Here is a 20,710-nt window from a genome sequence, read left to right on the forward strand (position 1 = left end):
TATGTTAAGTTCTTTCTCCATGCTCGGGAAGTTTTCTGCTATTTCTGCAGTCAGGTGTTTTTTTTTTTTTTTTTTTTAAATTCCATTTGTGCTCTCTTCTCTTTGTTTTTTTTTAATTAACTCCACTTAATCTTAGATTAGTCTTTGTGTCATGTAGCTACTTTTTGAATCCGTTTCCATATTCTCTTGTTATTTTTAAGGTATTTGTGGCATATGGTCACCAACATCAGCCCTCTTTTAGTTTTGACACTGTCCTCATATTGGTCACTTCTGCTGCCCATACTTTTAATAGATTTATTTTATCTCCTGCAATTCTATTTGGTACCTCTTCATGGATTCTAATTCTTTGCTAAATTGGTCATTCATGTTTTGTAGAATTTTATTTAGCTCAGCTATCTTTTTATTAGCCTCTTCTGTAATCTCACTGGTCACTTTGTTATTAAATTCATTCTGCTTAGTTCTGTCATCTTGGAGCTTGTTGAGTATCTTATTAATTTGTTGTTGATCTCGTCTTATCATTTCATATAATTCAGTTGTTTGGGTTTTGATTTCTTTCTTTTTTTGGGGGGGGGTTTGATTTCCTCTCCACCAACGTCCCATGGATTAGTTTTGGAGGAGTTGGGAGTTTTGGGAGGCACTCTGTTGTTTTATCATGTTTCTATTACTGTTTTCTGTTAGTCAAGGTCAATAATAGTGGACACATGTGTTGCCAACAGGCAGATCTCTTTGGTTAGTGTCTGCTTTCCAGTGATGTACTGCTAGTGTGGCTAACTACAGGCCTTTGCCTCTGATACAAGATTTGACCACCACTGTTAATTTGTGGAGAGAATGGGAGGGCATAGTGTCATTGGCTCAGCACTCAGCTCTCTGGAAATGATTTACAGTATTTTAATGACACAAAGACAAACCAGATAGTGCTATATAGTAAAAAGCAGTTAAGGAACAACTGTGCCACGCTGGCAGTAGAAACAAAATCGGCAACAATAATAGGATCAAAGACAAACTGGATATTGACATACCACAAGAACCAGTAGTAGCTACTACTGTATAACCATTAACTATAGAAGAGATCTATAATTATAATATAGACACAAAATAACCACATATTTACATACAGGAAATAACTACTCAGTGCAGCAAGTATATCACCATTAACAATATAAAAGGATTCAATAATAAAGATTAATGAAACTTAATACTGGTAAAGATGAAGGAAATGGGTGAAGGGAAATGCAAGAAATAAAATTGGAAAAATAAAAGGAATATTGGAAGGAGTAAAGTAAGATAAAGGATTCTATTAAGAAGAAAACTAGGGTCAGCCAAATAGCTCAGTGGATTAAAGTGCCTGCAAGCAGGCGTAGGGGCCAGGAGTTCAATCCCCGGGCCTGCCATGGTGGCCCCGCTCCTCAGGCATGCTGAGATGGCAATTGAGATTGGGTGTAGTGGTGCACGCCTGTAATCCCAGTTCTTGGGAGGCTGTAAACAGGAAAAATCACTACAAGTCCGATCCAGTAGTGAGACCCTGAACACCTTGTAGACCCTTCCCTAAAATACAAAAGAAAAAAATAAACTAAAATGAGCAAAATTAGATAAAAGTAAAATAAAAGAGCAAACAAGAAAACCACCCAAATAAAGAGAAAAAATAAAATTGTAAATGCTTCAAATCTAATGAAGATAAAGAGTCCATAAAAAGTCTGTGATTTTGAGTGAGTGGCTCCTTCAGAGGTCAGCAGAGTCAGTGGAGGGATTGTGAGCACTATTGAAACCTGTTTTGTTTCTGCACCCACGTTTTTGTATGTGAATGCTGAATCCTGTCTGGCCTTTCCTGCTGGGTGTGGCTGGTCAGTGGTGTCCACCCTGTGGCTGAATTCACACTAGCTGCTCCAGGTTGCCTGTTCCTCTGTGTGCCCTGAGTCAGCCTGTTGTCTTCCTTGCTTATGGCCTGTGTCTGTAAGTGCCCGCCCCTTCCAGGGTTCCCTCTGTTCGGACACCCTGACCGTGGCAGTTGTCCAAGCTGATGGGCCATCCTTGTTCGCATTGGCAGCTGGTGAGAGCAAGTTGATCACCTGCTGATCTAGGCAGTGGGGTGGGAGCCGGGAATGACATGATGTGCTGGACTTAGTGTCAACACTGTCAGACCCAGCCTCCTCTGAAAGCCAGATGTGTGGCCTGGCTTCTCACCACAGAGGGCAGGCTCCTCATGCCCTTTCCAGCCTGAGCTTTCCTAGCCTATCCTTTCCTGCCTCTTGTGGCCATCTTCCACCAGGTTACTGTGGTATGGTGAGCCCAGCACCTCTGCAGTGTAGTTTTTCTGTTTTTCTCTGTCTTAAACAACTAACCCCTTCTCCAAATGGCTGTTGATTAAATACTCTCAAGTATGGTGGGTGCTACACTGGATTTCTTCTCCATCTCTAGCCTTCCAACCACACTGTGTTGTAGTGAATAATAACCATGGGCTTTGGGGGCTAATGCTGCTACCCGTTGCTGACCTTCTCCCTTGTATTAGTGAAGACAGGTCCTCCTTCCTGGGAGCTGGGGTTCGCCTTTCTAACTGCTTTGTTCTTTTTTTTTTTTTTTTTTTTTTTTTTTTTGTCTTTAATATTTGAGATTTTATTGGTTATGTTGAGGATCAGTACACATGATTCGCTTTGTATACAATTCTTAACACACATGCCAAAAAAAGCCACGTATTGTTTTTCAGTGATTCCAGTGATTTTTCCAGCTTCAAATTTAGAGGCAAATTTTCTGTAAGAGGATTAAATACCAGTATCTTCAAATGCTGACAAAGTGTTACTTAAGTCCCACCAATTCACAATATTGTATCACATATAGTATGTATCAAATTTTTGATCTTTCACAGCACATTAACAAAATGAGACAAACCGGACTACCACTACCAAAGATGTTACAGAGTGCACACAATTCTGACAGGGCAACAATTAGGAAGTAGTTTTCTTTAGGAAACAATTTTTACTAAAAACATGGGAATAGAAGTCATTTAAAGTATCTAAGACATATTGAATGCATGAGTGTAATTCCACATTGCCATCTAGTATGCTTTGTATTGCAGGATATAAAACTAACCCCCACCTATGGGATGTTATGCTGACACATAAGACAGTCAAAGCCTACCATAATTCAGTGTCTCACTATTTCTGGTTGTACCAAAAAATAAACAATCAGAGAATGATTTCACCTTTAAAAAAATCATTTACACTTAAAAAATGCAATGAGGTGGGATTCGCTCCTTTTTAAAAATGTTTCTAGAGCTACTAAAAAACTTGCAAAATAGTTGATAAAAATATTCCTCTGGATTGTACAAGAAGGGAGACAGGGAGCACTGATGAGACTTGGTGTGTGATTATTCAGACTTGGCTTCTTTCTCTTCTGCTTCATCAGAAGCTGCACTCTCCTCGTTTTTAGTTTCTCCATTTTCCACAGGTAAATCTTCTTTGGTTTCCTTTTTTTTTGGTGGAACCTGGGATTGAACTCAGGCCCTTGTGCTTGCCAGGCAAGCACTTATTCTACTGAGCTATCTCCCCGGCCCCATTCCTTGGTTTCTTGATTAGCCACTTCAGCCTGTTTTCCCTTGGCTGCCCTTTTCCCTTTTGCTTGCATTTTTTTTTTTACCGCAAGACTTAACCTTTTCCGCTGCCTTTTTTGGCTTCGTTTCCACTTTAGCAGGAACAGGTTTAGATTTCCTGTTGGGCTGACCTTCCTTTTGGGCATGGGGCGGGGGGCATGCAGAAGCTGCGGGCCAAGGCGCACGGAACCCTTGTGGAGCCACCTTCTCCCGCTGCCAGAGCTGCTGGGACCCACCGCTGCCTTGTTCTTTTCTCTGCTTTGTGCCCAGTTTCTCCAGCTTCTCTGTAGCTTCTGGTCTTCCTGTTGTCTCCCTCCTGATTCCTGGAGATCAGTTTCTTTTTTTCTTCACAAGTTGTTGTATCCAGGTATCTCAATTCCAGATCTGAGGGAGGGTGTATATTGCTGCCAGTATTTCTGTTTCAGAGTCTTTGCACTTTAAGATTGTACATCTTTAGAGCAGGCACTTGTGAGTAGCAGGGGAAGACAAACAACGTACGTCAGGGATGGACAGTGCCAGTCTTCTGTTGGGCCCATCAAGCACATCCCTGCATTCAGTTCTTCCACTAAGCTTGCAAAATGGAAAAGATTCTTTCTCCATCTTTTCAAGTGAAAAAATTATCCCAGAGGGGAGCAAGATAGCTCAGTGGACTAAGCACCTGCTTAGGCAAGCCCAGGGACCGGGGTTTGATTCTCGGCACCACATGCTGCACTGGCCCATCCCCAGGCGTGCTGAGTTGGTCCAGGCGTGGTGGTGCACACCTGTAATCCTAGCGCTGGGGAAGCTGAAAACAGGAGGATCACTATGAGTTTGAGCTGTGTAGAGAGAGACCCTGTACCAGAGACAGAAAAGAAAGAAAGAATAACTGTCCCAGGATGGTTAATCAGTCATACGCCTCATGAGAAACAGAGGCAGGACTCACATCTGGATCTTGCTGGCTCTGATGCCTGTTATAGTTCCCACAAATATCCCACTGGAAAATGATAAACAGTATGTAGGCAATGTCTAATTTTTGTATATCTGAATAACATGTGCCTTACATATGGTTGGACCTGGGATCTCTTCTTTCACCTGGCATCTACAGCGTGGAATTTGTTCATTAACTACGTGGTGGAGCATCAGTTCTTCGCTACCATCCGTCCACGGAACTTTCTCTTTAAGTGCTCTGCGCCTCTGCCGAGGGCTCCATTGCTTCCTGCCTGCCGGTTGTGCTGTGCGCTCTCTGGCCTCCGATTGTGCCCCACGCTTGCCCTGTGCCTTGGTCTGCCTTCCTGCTGCTGGGACGCAGTGCCCACGCCTCACAACTTAACGAGGAGAGGCTCCATTCGGCTCATGTTTGAAGTAGATTCATGTGGTGTTTGTCAGGCTCCCAGGCAGAATCTTTGCGGTGGGAGGGCTTCCAGAAGCAAAGCTGGGAGGCGAGCGTGGGAACAGCGTCAGAGCGAAAGATGAAAGACGTGGAGAGCAGACGCATGCACTGTTCCACCACAGCCAGTAAAATTAACCCTCCACCCCACAGACCACACTGTCACCTCCCCGTGACCTTGCCAAAGTCACAGCCTTTCCAGGCTCTTGACCTGTCAGGGCTCAGTGAGGAGATGCGACCTTTGCGATGTGCCGCTTACTCTCTAACCTCAGCTCTCAGCTGCTCCCCTGGCGGCGCAGTGGCTCCCCGCAGGCCTTGGGGATCTTGCAGGCTGGTGCGGGCCTGCCTTGTCCTTGCGGTACTCTTTCTTCCTTGCAGCCTGGAGAGCATTTAGCAAAACTCGTCTCAGATATGTCTTCTCTTCTGGGGTAAACTGAATCACTTTTAATTTATTCCCATGTGCTGGGCTGTACTTTTGTAATGATACTTCAACTCTTTTTTTTTAAAAAAATAATTTACATGATTGTGGCACTGGGGTTTGAAACACATTTTGGAGCCAGAGATTTTTTCCATCACCATATTATTATTGTTTGGATGACTTTAAGAATCATCCAACTGGGGCTGACGAGATAGCTTAGTGGTCTAAAGCGCCTACTTAGGCAACCCACAGGGATGCACCACGTGCCCTGCCAGCCCTGCCTCCAGGGCAGGCTGAGCCAGCCACAAAGAAAAAAAAGAATCACTCAACTAATGTGCAGGTCAAAGCATATGTTTATGGTTGGTTGGCAAACAACTAATTGGGGCCGACCCATTAGCTCAGGTGTTTAAGTGCCTGCCGAAACAAAGCAGTCAGGCTCAGGATGGTGTGGTTTGATCCCCTCATCCTCAAGCCAAGCCAGACCTGCCCTGAAGGCATCCTCAGCAGCTCCCCCCCCCCCAAAAAAAAAAAACAAACAAACACTCAGAACTGATCTACACAAGGAATAATGTGATCGAGGAAGCAGAAATACCTAGTGTGTTTGGATTATTCCTTTTGGACCTCCTTTAAAGGAAAGATCAGAATCAAATCCTGGCTCACAGTGTTACCAGGTGATAGATTCTTCCCAGAGAAGAATTCAGAAAGTTCTGCCTGTGAAGACATTCTAAGGACTGAGGAAGTATGCACATAAATTCTTGGATTTTTTTCCACCTTTTAATTCAACTGTGGTTTTATTTCAGTCTACTAATGATATCACTACCAATTAAGATAGCAGGTTCCCCACAGGGCGTAATTGTTCTTTGGTACACCATTTTTTGCATGGGATTTTTGTTCAGTGGGGGGTATTTTGATGGATTTAATGTGTTGCATGGAAAGAATAAAGACACCACAGGGGGGCTGTGAGGCTGAGAAATGCGGAATCATTCTGTAACAAGTATCTCTAAATTGTTTTGTTTGTTTTGAGATGTGGCCTGGCCTCGCTGAGTTCCCCAGGCTGGCCTCAACTCCTGGGCCCAAGCAACCCTTTCTCCGCTCAGTTTTCTGACTAGCGATGCCTATAGGTGTGCACCGTGGCTCCTGGCTGGCTCTTGATATTCTTCAAGATACAATGTCTGTTCTCCAGATATAGCATGCTATATATGAATGTGCCCCAGAAGTTTGGTTTCTGTTGATTGCCAACTTAATTGATTTGATGGCAGGAAATAGCCCGACTTGTACTCACAACATGTACCTGTTCTACAACCTGAGTACCCTAAACAAATCCTTTCTCTGCCCTTCCTTCTTTCATCTAGGCAGATAGAGTGTTGTGAGACAGCAGATGAATTCTATAGCACTATGGGGCGCCTTACTCAGGAGATGCTGGAGAATGACCTTCTGCAAAGCCATGAACTCATGCAGGTGAGTGGGCAGCATGTCCAGCCTGGATGCGGGAGCTGTGGGCACAGTGGGCATAACTGGCTCTGGGCAGTGGCCATGGGAGATGCATTTGGCCAGATTGCAAGCCAGAGTCACTGTGTAGTTTGGCAAGAAGAGAGAAGTCAGACATGGTGGTACACCTGTAATCGCAGCACTCAGGAAGCAGGTTTGGGGCAGCCTCGGTTACGTAGTGAAACCTTGTCTCAAAAAAGACAGACAGACAGAGAGAGAGAGAAAGAGAGACAGAGAGAGAGACAGAGAGAGACATAGAGACAGAGAGAGAGAGAGAGATGGGGTTGGGGAAAAGGAGAGAGGGAGGGAGGGGAAGAGAGGGGGAGGGAGGGAGGAGGAAAGAGGTGGAGAGGGAGAGGGAGGAAAGATGGCTGTTGTTGGGGCATGCTGGCTTTTTTCTCCTCTCCTTCTTCTCCTCCCCTCCCCTCCCTTTCCCTCTTCTTCTCTCCTTTTCCTTCCTTTCTCACTTTGTAGTTCATCTGGCCCTGAACTCACTGTGTAGTCTAGGCTGGCCTTGAACTCTTAGAAATCCTCCTGCCTCAGCCTCCCCATTACTCAGATTACAGGTGTGTGCCATCATGCCAGGGTAGGCGCTCTTTCAAATTATGTTGCTAAAAATCATGAAGCTCAAGATAAATAAACAGCAGGCAAAAAAAAAAAAAAAAAAAAAAAGTCATCTGATGCTTATTGTGATTCTTTACCTTCTTAAAGAGAGGGTTATGAGGGCCAGCCAAATAGCTCAGTGGATTAAAGCACCTGCAAGCAGGCACAGGAGCCAGGGATTCGATCCCTAGGCCTGCCATGCTGGCCCCACCTCTGGGGCACACTGAGACTGCAATTGAGGTCGTGGGCATGGTGGCGTGCACCTGTAATCCCAGCTCTTAGGAGGCTGTAAATAGGTGGATCACTATGAGTGTGATCTAGTGTGATCTAGGGTAAGATCAGGGTAAGACACTGAACACCCTGTAGACCCTTCCCTAAAATACAAAAAAAAAAAAAAAAAAAAAAAAAAAAAAGGCTTATGGGGTAGGACAATTATTCTTGAGAAGAAATTATCGAGGATAAAAGAGATTATTTTAATCAGCTTTTTGGTTTGTTTTCAACTCAAGTTACTAAAAGTCATAAGCTTTGTGTGGAAGACTTGAAGGATTTCATTTTGTGGGATGTAACTATATCTGAAGATCATGTTCAACAAGTCACTGAAATTGATAGTGGTCATCAAAAAGGATAGCTGATGGATACTCTCTCTTCCTTTATATTCTTGTGTTTGCTTGAGACTGGGTCTCTCTATGTAGCCCAGGCTGGCCTTGAACTCGCAGCAGTCCTCCTGCCTCAGCCTCCCAAATGCTGGGATTATAGGCATGTGCACCATGCACAGCCTTGCTTGAGATTCTGAAACCATTTTGCCCTTGTTCTCCTCCGGCACTTCTGACTGCTTCTATTCTACCTCTTCTTGCCCTTGACCATTTGTGCAACCTTCTGAGGTTATCCTTGGATCTTCCTTCTATTTTTGTGATTTTTCTCTCCTTTTTCTTGGTTTCAACCTTCACCTTATGCTGGGTTCCATGGCTGACGTCATTTTTGAGGGCTGCGGTTCAGTCAAAACAAACTGATTCAGGGCTGGAGAAGGGAGGATCTGGATTCCTTCACTCGCTCCTGGTACTCTTGACTCCATCTCAGTCTGTTGCGCTTAGCAGACGGCTACCCGACTCATCAGTAACTTTCCTGAGCTTTCATGTTATTTCTGTGCTCCCATGTTTTGTCACCTCTTCATGCCTTCTTGTCTGTCTCAGAGGAGGAGGTTTTCTGTCTGACTGCATTGGTGCGCCCATTCTAGCTCCTCTCATAGCTCCCGGGCCATGGCTGCCCTGCATCCTCTCCTGGAGGAAAAGAGCCTTACACTGAGCAGCATTCCGGGCCCTACCCCTTTGCCTGGCATTTCCCGTGTATCCTGCAGAACTGCCAGAATTAGGTGCCCAAAGTAGGAGGACTCAGAGAACTAGGCTTCTGCCTCCTGGATGAAAGTCCCTCGGCCCTCCATCCCTCCAGAACGGCATGGGTTTCTCAGCTACCCACCCATTGCTTTTTATTGTTTAGTGTTGCTCTACATCGTCAGCCGTAGCTCCTGCTCCTCCTGCCATAGCTTGTCCTAGTCTTGTCAAGCTAACCTGCCTTCCACGCTTGAAGAAAAGCCAGGAAACGCCATCTCCGTTATTCCTTCGTGCTCCCAGCGAGCTTGTGCCTTCACGTGCCTGCCTTTGGGACGTTTCAGTTCAGATACTGGCTCACTTCATTCCACTTCTCTCATGATCTTAACCCAAATCCTCTCCCGTTCCATTATTGTATTTGTCACATCTTGAGCACTTTCATCGTAGTCGACCTCAGTTTCAGACGCATCTGATGCTCTCCGTGATACTGCGACTTCCTGGAGGGCAGAGGCTGCCCTTATGAGAGCAGCTCGTTCAGTTTAATCTAACAAGCGAACATTCGTTGACAGTCTCTGGTTGCTTTTTTGCCTGTTCTTGTCCAGGCTGGCTTATGCAAAGCTTGCAGGTGACTGCCTGCCTTCCTCGCCCCTTCGCTAATGCAGTCCGCTCCCTGATGGGACGGCAGTCGTCTGCACTGCTGCTTTCTTTGGTCACGGCGTTGTGCCACACACTGAGGCCTTCTGTTAGTACTAGAGATGAAATGGCTCCGCTCTGCTTTCTAGGATCTGTATTAACTTCTCAAAGTATTTATTGAGTACCTCCAAATGTCAGGCACTGAGCCAGATTCTGGGGACAAACAGGGAAGATATGGTCCTATCACCAGGAGCTCAGAGTTCCCTCTAACACAGTGAGATGGGCGCTGAACGCGAAGTGCAGGGGGCAGAGGAGGAGAGGGCTGAAGGCCTGAGAGCCGGGGCGGGGGGCGGGGGGCGGGGGGAGAGTCAGGAACCGCTCCCTTGGGGGAATCAAGGTCTGTTTTTATCTTTAAGAAGGAATAGGAGTTGCCCAGGCTCCCTGTGCCTGCATTCAAGAGCATGGGGACATTTTCCAGAGGAGCTGGTGCAGAGCAAAAAGGGACATAACTTGTAGTTAAAGGAGTGGCCTGGGCAATGGTAGAGCGGTGGGATGCTGTAAAGAGGTGAGATGCAGTAAAGCAATGGGGTGTTTTAAAGCAGTGGGATGCTGTATAGCGCTGAGATGCTGTAAAGCCGTGAGATGCTGTAAAGCATATGAGTGACATCACAGGAGTTTGGCACTAAGGGCCTGGGTTAGGGAAGATTGCAACCTATTGTAGGCCATTTGGTTTTGATCTTTAGGGCCAGGGTTATGAACTGGGTTGGCCGGAGTTCGGGGGCTTCTGTGGACCCTCAGAAAGGAAAAAAGAGGAGCCATGGCTCTGGAATATTTTTAAGACAAAAGCATTTTGAATTGTGCGTGGTGTCTTGCCTAATTTGCAACAGGGTCTCACTATGTAGCCCAAGTTGGCCTCATACTTGCAATCCTGCCTCCCTCTCCCAGGGCTGGGGTTATGGACGTGTGCCACCAGACTCAGCTCGAGTGGGGTTTTATACCTGCTATTTACATGGGCAGCTCTGTGAAGGACGGGCCTACAGCAGGAAGGCCTGTGAGGGGGCAGGGCAGGGTAAAGAGGAGACTGGAGCAGAGACTGTTAGAAAGTGAAATTGACTGGGTGTGGCCATGCAGGTTGAATATGCTGCAAACCTCTGGCCTGGGAGGAAGAGCATGTTTATTGTGGGGGAAGGTGAGTTCGTTTTCAGGATGCACTGGGAGTGTTCCTTGACTTCCCTGTGCCTTAATCCTAAAGTAACCCCAGCTGCTTCATAACTGGAATTTAGCCTGAGGCTCACAGCTCTGTAGGCCCCAGTGCCCCCCATTGGTGTCCTGGTGAGAGCCCCACGTGTCCCCTGGTCCCCCCCACAGCATTTGTTATCTCCTCCTTCACCAACAATGCGTCCACTTTACTAGAGATTTTCAACAGTCGGCTTAATGCTAACTGCAGATGATTTGATGATGTTGTTTTATAATTTTGAAGGATGTTTATTTTTCCTCTCTGAGAAGATGCAGTTTCATGAAGAGAAGGCTTTCTAATTGGGCTCTCCGTACCACACAACAGAGTGGTAGGAACAGAATCGCCTGTCCAGTACATACGCACAGTCATGAAACGTTTGATCTCGAGGCAGTAGTTTTCCAGCTTGACTGTATATAATAAATACTTATGGAGTATATAAAAATGTAGCTGTTTGGCCCCTGGGTATGTTTGATGCAGGTGACTTTTGGATCAGTTAGAGAAACAAGCTTTAAAAAGGTTTAAATGTCAGTCATCTAGTTCTGTCACTTTACAAAAGGAGACTAAGATGTGGAGAGGGAGCACCCTGCCGGTTTCTTAGCGCTCTAAGCTGCGGGCCTGGGACTGAGACCTGTGTCCTGGCTTCCAGGTCTGATTAATGCTTTTCCCCACCGCACACCGTGATTTCTCTACCTTCCTCAACTGATGTCTTATTAAAAGAAAGAAATCCTCTTTAGAAGCATAAGGCGACATCTCAATTCATTTAGAATTTACACAGTGCGCAAAGGAATTAACAAGATGTTGGATACCGTCTTTGTTCTCCAGGAGTTTCTAGTTAAATATCAAGAGGAAGAACAACTTCTTTACCCTGCTTTAAGTGAATCCTAGAGAGAGAATCATGAACTGTAACACGATTCGATTCCATTGTAGTAGCGTTTCTTTCTTTCTTTCTTTTCTTTTTTTTTTTTGTTTTTGTTTTTTTTGTTTTTTTGTTTTTGCAGAACAAGGGATTGAACTCAGACCCTTGCGCTTGCCAGGGAAGTGCTTATTCTACTGAGCCATCTCCCCAGCCCCTGTAGTAGCATTTCTAAGACAGGTCAAGCAAAACATCTAGATGAAGCTGAACTAAGCCTAAGTTTTTTACAAGTTATATTTTCATGGTTCTTGTAAAACATGTCAGTAATGGAAAAAAGAAATATAGTTCCTTTTCAACAGTGCCTAAATATAAACGTCTATTTAAATGTATGTTGGTATTTCAGATAGTAAATAGACTTTGACATCCAGAATGTTAGAAATGGTGAGTGCCATTCCAAGCCACTCTTTTCTGAATTCATTCTTTGACAACAACAACAAAAAACAGTTCAGCAACTGTGACCTGGGTGTGGTAGGCCATAAATCTGTCAACAAACTTGAAATGACTCCAGATGAAAAATGTGGGTGGAATATAAAGTCTGTATTTTTGAGCTGTAGAGATGAAAACATTCTCCTCTTGTGGTTTTCTGATTCGGTCTTCTAAGTGACAGGCAGAAGTTAATGTACTGGGTTCCACTCTATGGATCACAGAACTCTTCTAATTGGCTGATTTTTACTTTTTGGTTTTTTTGTTTTTTGTTTTTTTTTTTCTTGGTGGAACCGGGGATTGAACTCAGATCCTTGCGCTTGCCAGGGAAGCGCTTATTCTACTGAGCCATCTCCCCGGCCCCGATTTTTACTTTTAAAAATCCCATAGTGTTAAGTTGACAAATCAGCTTATAAAGTAGTGTATCTGGACTTGGGCAGGACCCTTGACAATGTTTGGTAAAGTCCTTGAGGGCATTATGGAGAGAAATTTGTGGTTTTTTTTTTTTTTTTGGTGGAACCGGGGATTGAAGTCAGGCCCTTGCACTTGCCAGGGAAGTGCTTATTCCACTGAGCCATCTCTCTGGCCCCTGTGTTTCTATTATTAGGAGGGTTGTGTGTGCTTTCACAACACAGGTCATTGTTATCTAGAAGCAGCCATCACGTCACGTGCCACGGGGCAGGAGCTGCCTAGGACCTAACTTCACTTTTTCTCTCAGTGATGGGTTGGAAATTTCAGGGATGTGGACGCCCATTGAGTACAAGGACAATGCTTGATTAATTAGTTGTCAAAAATGGAACCCATCTGCCGAGCAGGATAGCATGTGCCCGGAGCATTTAGTGAGCGCCTTTGAGGCCATGTGTTAGGGATGCGCTAGCAAAGGCTCTTGGCGTGGGAGAGAGGTTGAGTGTAATTATGTTTAAATTCCTTTAGAACCCCAGGATTCTGTTACTGTACCACTTTGGCTCTAAGAGCTTAGTAGAATTGCTTTCTTGGAATCTGTTGTAAATTGCCAGCTTGTAAGTTGGAAGCCTCGAGGTTCTAGATACCTGGAGTGCCTCCCTGGTGAGTGAGGGCTGCTTCAGTCACGTAGGACCAATGTGCCTTCAGGTGTGGGAGGTCATGAGTAAGTCAGTGAGCATAATCAAAGAAGCACTATACACAAGGTTTTTTTATTTTATTGAGAAAAAAATTGCAATATGACAGCTTCAAAACAGGTTGGTAGGAGAGTTACAACAATGCATTGCATATTGTGGCCTTTGTAGTAGTCATTCATAGCATAAGATGCAGGCATGATATCCTGTCCAAACACTATCCGTACAGATCTTTCTTCTTATTAAGAGAAAGTAGCTATGTATCTATCCTAACTATTTTGTATATACAAATACAAAATTGTCCTTCATTTTTGTCACCTTTTTTTTTTTTGTTCAATTTTGTCAGAGATAGGATTTCCATTGCCATCCAAATATTGTAGCTGCATGAATTCAGCAAAATATTCCGATATAGCCCAGTTTCAGAGCTGCTGATTGTTTCTGTGAAGGACCAGCCATAAACAAATAGAGGAAGGAAGACCTGAAGTGGAAATGGAAGCTAGCTAGTGTGCGTGTGGTCCCTCTCCCTGTCTCCTTCTCTCTCTCCCCCTTCCCTCTTTCCCTCTCCCTCTTTCTTTCATTATTATTATTATTATTATTATTATTATTATTATTATTATTTTGGCGGAACTAGGAATTAAACTCAGACCCTTGTGTTTGCCAGGCAAGCACTTATTCTACTGAGCTATCTCCCCGCCCACCTCCCTTTCTCTCTTTCCCTCTCCCTCTTTTTCTCTTCCCCGCCCTCTCCCCCTCTTTCCTTCTCTTTCCCTCTCTCCTTCTCTCCCTCTCCCTCCCCCTTTCTCCTTCTCCCCCTCTCTCTCCTTCCCTCCTCTTCCTCTCCCTCCCCTCTTTACCTCTTCTGCTCTCTTCCTCTTCCCTTCTTTCCCTCTCCTCTTTCTCCCTCTCCATATCTTTCTCTCTCCCTCTCCCCACTCTCCCTCTCCATCTCTTCCCTTGTGCCCCTCTCCCCCTCTCCTTCTTTTCTGTTCCCTCCTCATTCTTGCTCTGTCTCATCAGCACTCATGGGGGCTCATATTTGGTGTATGATGGTCAGTCCATTCGAGGCTGTGCCCAAGATGCAAGAGAGGTAATGAGCTTTGTTTCTAGTTAGGATTTTACATCTCTTCCATCCCCTCAAAAGACATGGTCAGAGGAAGGAGGGAAGCAATACTACTCAGTGACCATGAGGCAGCTGTTGGATCCCTTTGCAGAATCAGCATGAGAGTTCATTTTAGCCTTATTAATCAACTTATATGAAGTATTTTAGGCATACAGAATTTATTAAGAATAGCATAACAAAACCAACATAACCATGCAGCTCTTAAAGAAACAAAATATCAACAACATGGGGGAACACACACCCTTCGTGCTGATCTTACCAGTTTCTCTCAGAAGTAGCTATAACCCCTGAGTTCTAGTGCTTTCATTTTTCAGATTAAGCAAAGGAAGCTGAAAGATTGGACATCAATGTCATTTCACACTTTAGGCTAACGAGAGCCACAAGAAGTCTCTGTATCTTTCTGGGAATTGAAGGTGCACTTTATTGTCAGTAGATTTGTGCTGGGAGGTTTCTTCTGCGGTTCCTGTAGGCTGCAACTTTGCTTCAAGAAGCATGAAGAATTGAAAGGAAGGAAGCTTATTTTATTTTATTTTTATGTATTTGGCACAAAGTCTCACTATGCAGCTTGGACTCGTAGTGATCCTTCTGCTTCTGCCTCCCCAGCACTGGGATTACAGGCGTGAGCCACCATGCCTGGTCTTGGTGGCCAGCTCAGTGTGCCTGGGGCTGGGGCCAGCATGGCATGTGGTGCTGGGGATTGAACCCCGGTTGTTGCACTTGCCTTAAGCAGGCGCTTAGTCTACTGAGCTATCTTGCCAGCCGTGAAAGGAAGGAATTTTAGCCAATATCTGTTTGGAATTTTCTGGTAATATGTAAAGTAAATAGGTGGATGCCATGAAATTTGAGGACTGCCAGATAAATGTTCAGGCTGTTAGATCAAAGTTGGGTTGCATTGTCACAGTGGTGTGTTGTCCTACGAAGTGACTGAGGGCCCCAAAAGCCCTCCTGTTCCTATCCGTGCACACACATTAGATGTCTTAAGCCTTCAGAGAAACAGTCCTGCTGAGAAAAAATACCATTTAAAGATATTTTCTTAGAAAAGTGGTAGGATAATTGATTAGCTTCACAGACAAAATGAAAGTGCAGTTAATATACATTTCTAGTCAATAAGAAACTGAAGAATTAAATTTGTTTGGAGGTGTTGAATTTTTTTTTTTTTTTTTTTTTTTAAAGGAAGAAAAGGTTTAGTTAGCTCACAGTTTGTGAAGTTTCAGCCCGCACTGTGCTGGTTCTAAGGTAGAGTGACACATGGCAGAGGGCAATGGTTCCTGGCAGCAGAAAACAGCAAAAGCGAGCTGTTGAATTTTTATAAACACAGGAGAGCAAACAAGATGATTCTCTTCTTGCTGCTGACGTGACCCATAGTTCAAAACAGTGGTATGAAGTGCAGATGCTTGTCCTGTTTCTAATTATAAGCCTTTTGACAGCCTGCGCTTTACACCTTGTCACTTCTCTTAAAAATAATAATGAACAATTTTCACTCAGAACTCATTTACAGACATTTGGAAAGGTGGTATCTTTGGAGAAAACTTGCAGCTTGTCACGAGATAGTGTTATTCCGAAAGCTGATATTAGTGTCCGTAAAAATAATTGAGACACTGAAAAGCAAGGTGCATATATGAAGGACACTTGTGGACTGTCTGCTGTGGAGGAGACGGGCACTGTGCATTTCTGGTGACAGTACTCTACCACGTGACTGGGGGAGCCAGACTATTCCATTTGCCTAGTCATGTTCACCAGTTAGAATGCACAGCCAACTGGACATTGATCTGAGGACTCACTGTTGTTTATCAGTACAGCCTTGATGTCCTTTATCTGAAGATCTTGGACCAGAAGTGATTGAGAGCTTGGACCTGAGGATAAATTACCTGTGTGTAATAAGATGGGACCCAGATCTAAAAATGAAATTCATGTGTATTTCATGTACACCATATACACAGATAGCCTGATGCTACCTTTATAGGATATTTCTAATACACTTGGTTTGTTATGATCTGTTCCATGAGGTCAGGTGTGCAATTTTCTATTTTTGGCATCATGTTAGGGTTCAAGTATTTGGGACTTATTTTTTTTTGCTCCTTGAATGCCTTCAGGGCACTTTTGCATGGCTGGAGTGTTGTGGGGATCGAACTACAGCATCCTGAGGCTGCCAGCATTGTGGAAGCAGCCACTTAAAGAATGGAGCTAGGGCCAGGACCCGTGGGTTCAAATATTTGGGATTTTGAAGCCTTTTTTTTAAGGATGCTCAATCTATAATGTTCTTTTTGTCTTTCAAGTGTATTATTTGGGTGGAATCTCACTTGCTCTGTATCTGCCTCTTCACCCTCAACCTTATGAAACTTTATCTTTCTGGGGTAGGTAAGAGTAGCTCATGGACTGCTGTCCAGACTTGACACTTTCCTTTCACTCTGCAGACTGTGTACTCCATGGCTCCGTTCCCTTTTCCACAGTTGGCAGAGTTGAGGGAAAAGTACACCTACAACATCACCCCATTCCCAGCCACTGGGAAAGCCACCTCAGTTTCTGGGTAAGATTTTCCTTTTCCTTGTTGTTCTCATGATGGAAGACTTTATACCTTGATTATTCTTGGAAATTAGTACTTATTAAGTCCTAGAACTATTTGCAAAGTAATTTGGTACTTAAGAGCTGAGTAACTTTTCCAAGTGTTTTGATTTAAACTCAAGAGAGATTTAAAAAAAAAAATGAAACAAAATCCTAGAACAAAAACCAGAATGCTTTCCAAAGAAGTTTGAAACATAGATTGAAGGAGTATTTAGCAAGCCCACAAAATATCTAAAATTCCCAGTAATTAAAATTATGTGGAACTGGTGTAGAAATGGAGAGGTGAGCTGATTTAAAAATACTGTAAAGACTATAAGTTCACAAGTTTATACAATTTATGAAAAATTAGTAGATTAAATCAGTGGTGAAAAAATATGCAGTTTAGGAAATAGCATTCAGCCAGTGAGAATTAACCTAGAAAGAATCATTCTTGTTGTATATTCATATGTGGGTGAAAGTATTAAAATATGAAACAGTGAGTAGAAGAAAATGTGGAAAAGCTCTTCTAGTTCTTTGAAATTGAGTAGTCTTAGTAAATTACTCAAAATCAAAATAAAGGCCAAATACTAAATTTAAGTACTTAAAAAATAATTTTCTTTATGGCTAAAGCCAAAACAGAGCAAAACAAAGCCTCTACAAATGGACTAAAAAATATTTGTGGAAAAGTACTTTTAACTGCTACACAAAATAGAAACCAGTGTCTTTAATATATAAAATTCTAGACAACAATAAGAAAATAGTTACACACTGGAAAAGTGATAAAAGAGGCTTGGGAGAGAGCTCAGTGGTCTAAGCGCCTGCCTGACACATTCCAAGTTATGGGTTCGATCCCAGGTACTGCATGCCATGCTGGCCCTGGAACCCCAGGTGTACTGTGCGGGCCATGGAAACCAGGCGTGGTGGCACATGCCTGTAATCCCAGTCCTGGGGAGGCTGAGACAGGAGGATCACTACAAGTCTGAGCTGTATAGGAAGACCCTGCACCAAATACATACATACATACATACATACATACTTACTTACTTACTTTTAAAAAACAATTAGAAAAAAAAAAAAGGGAATGGACAGTTTATAAAACAGCAAACATCATCAGTACTGAAAAGCAGTCTAAAACTAGATTCTTTTTTACTACCTCTATCTGGGCAAAAATTCAAAAGCTTAATAGTCCTCTTTGTTCATAAATCTATAGCAAATACTCTCACACCTTGCTGTGAGAGAGTAATTGCTAAAGGGTTTGTGGCAGACAATCCGGCAGCAGATACCAAAATTAGTCACACATATGTCATTTGTCTCAGCAGTTCTATCTTTATGAGCTGTCTCACAGGTTTGTTTGTTTATTTATTTATTTATTGGCGGAACCGGGGATTGAACTCAGGCCCTTCAGCTTGCCAGGGAAGCGCTTATTCCACTGAGCCATCTCCCCAGCCCCTCACAGGTTTATTTTTATGCATATAAAACACAGTATGTATGAAGTTATTTATTGTAGAATTACTTGCAGTAGTATAATACTAGAAACTAGGTAGGCATCATGAACAGCCTGGCTCCGTATCATGAGCTATGTAGATATAATACAGCTGTCGAAAAGGTAAGAAAGCTCTATGTGAATACAGGAAGATCAAAAGCAAAACGCAAAAGAATTTATATAGTATGTTAATATTTATGCAAACCCAAGATAAAGAACTCTGTAGATATATTTGCTTAGGTACACATAGGTAAACTGAAGAATACTTAAGAAATTAGTAATATTACCTCTTGGAATTAGGTAGAGCAAGAACTGGGCAGAGTTCGGCAAGGATGGAAGACTTTTAATAAATCCCACAATTATGTAAATATGTTTAACCATATGACCGTATTACTTATTTATTTATTTTTTTTTCAATGTTACTTTTCTTTCACTCTTTGTTTTTCTCTGCTTTGCAAGGCGACACGGTAAGGTCAGGGATAGCGACGAGGAGCACGAGCCGGATGAGGAAGACGCCATCGCTGCCGCCGTGGGCTGCCTGGGGCCTTTCAGTGGGCTCCTGGTGCCTGAGCTTCAGAAGTACCAGAAGCAGATTAAAGGTGAGCCGGAAGCTGTCGCTGTAGATCGTCGGGCTGTGTCAGTTCCTAGGTCACTACCGCATGTTGTACAGTTATGTGTTCCGGGATGGCACCGTCCCTTTTCCACATCTGAGCATTCGTCTTCCTTATTGATTTTCTTTCAAGTACCGCTCCCCCTTTTTTATTTTCTTCTCTAGAAAGAAGTGATTTTAGTAACAAATGAAATGAATTGATGAGATGTTCAGCTTTTACCTGAATCGCAGATATCAGCAGAGGTTAGAATAGTTGAAATCTCTTACTCTTTTAGCTGGGTCCCGGCCAGATTCACATATTGTACTAGAGAACCCTGGGCCTCTGCCCCTTTGTCCTGCACAGTCTGTGAAGACACTCTCACTGCAGCAATTTTTTTTTTTTCTCTTGGATGTAATCTCAATTTTATTTAAGGAACAAATGTACTAGTTGTTGATGTCACAGGAACAGAAACCATGTCAGATGTGACAGTCCTAGGAAGCAGCTGGGAAATATTTGTCAAATAAATAAAAACATTCACTTCTAGTGATATAGCAGTCTGAAATTTTAATACATTTATGAAATGTGTCAGTATTTTTAGCTTAAGGAAAATGCACTTTTAATGACTGTCTAAACTCTACAATCCTCAATTTATAAGTGTCTCTTATACATCCTCAGGCAGTTGTATGAATATCTGCACAATGATTTTAGACATCTGGTGTTGTGTTTTTCTAAGGGAATTTCAGAAATAGCATTGATTTCTATCTAGAGGCAGTTGAGCTTATGTTTATATAATAAACACAGAAGTAACAAAATCAGAGAACCAACAGAGCTCAGTGGAGACCCACAGTTAGGCTGATGGGAAAATATCGAAGCCAATCAAAACAAGCACTAGACAAATTCTAGGGCACATTTGTTTTGGTTTGAATGTCCCAGAGGTTCAGATATTGCACTGAGTTATGGTGTAATTAATCCCTCTTTGATCCTGTTACGCTCCCCTGAGCGGCTCTTTTTGTTTCTTCCCTGAGTGCAGAGGCCAACGAAGAGCAGAGCCTGAGGTCCAGCAACATTGCAGAGTTGAGTCCAGGAGCCATCAATTCCTGCCGAAGCGAGTACCACGCGGCATTCAACAGCATGATGATGGAGCGCATGAACACGGACATCAATGCCTTGAAGCGGCAGTACTCGCGAATTAAAAAGAAGCAGCAGCAGCAAGTCCATCAGGTGTACATCAGGGCAGGTAACGGGATCCTTTGTGTGAATCGGCTTTGTCCCAGTTTCAGCTTGTGCAGTGAAGGCCTCAGGATGACTGGGAGGGTGTTTGGCATCTCACTTTTAAATTTTATTTTGTTAGGCGTTGAAGAAGAAAAAACCTGTGGGTTCCTTATAGAGCCCAAGGACCGGTCAGCCAATGGTATTCGCCACCTCTTTCTTTTGTGTGCTTGTGGAGAAGGGTTGACAAATGATGTGGAGTGGTGTGAAGCCCTGTGATCCTTGGACTGGAGAAATTTCATGCATTTGATAGTAGAATTTAGTTGTCTGTGCACTAGGAAATTATGTCCTAGTCACTTAGGTAGTAATAGAACAGATCCTGTGAGCAGAGAAAATGTGGAAAAAAACATTAAAAAGCTTGTGCTCACTGATGAGTTAGCGGGATTCTGGGACTGTACCAAGAACACAATGGAAATGCTCTTTTCCAAGGATTCGCAAGCTTATTTTCCATTTTAATTTGAAAAATCTCTGAATAATCTGCTTTATTGTGTAATATATGCTGATTTGGGAGTGATTATTCTTACTCTAGTTAAGTATCCTAATGAAAATTACGCCTGTCCAGAATTAGCCATGATGCAAATTTGACATGTTTTTCAGTGGCTTGTGAGCAATGTGACTGATCTT

General features: G+C 43.4%; 1 protein-coding gene across 3 annotated transcripts in view; it reads left to right on the forward strand.

Annotated features, from left to right (window-relative positions):
- Nucleotides 1-20,710, forward strand: part of Tbc1d30 (TBC1 domain family member 30) — a 106,672-nt gene that overhangs the window by 81,321 nt on the left and 4,641 nt on the right. Inside the window, exons 9-13 of one of the 3 annotated variants that reach the window (XM_023716329.1) lie at nt 6,720-6,825; nt 16,618-16,730; nt 18,687-18,826; nt 19,848-20,054; nt 20,169-20,228. In XM_023716329.1, coding sequence (XP_023572097.1) covers nt 6,720-6,825; nt 16,618-16,730; nt 18,687-18,826; nt 19,848-20,054; nt 20,169-20,228 — 626 coding nt within the window. The remainder of the gene's footprint in view (nt 1-6,719; nt 6,826-16,617; nt 16,731-18,686; nt 18,827-19,847; nt 20,055-20,168; nt 20,229-20,710) is intronic. The other 2 variants (XM_023716328.1, XM_023716330.1) reach the window with 2 other exon arrangements.

The sequence above is a fragment of the Octodon degus genome, unplaced genomic scaffold, assembly GCF_000260255.1.
Source record: "Octodon degus isolate 3935 unplaced genomic scaffold, OctDeg1.0 scaffold00047, whole genome shotgun sequence".
Taxonomy (NCBI): domain Eukaryota; kingdom Metazoa; phylum Chordata; class Mammalia; order Rodentia; family Octodontidae; genus Octodon; species Octodon degus.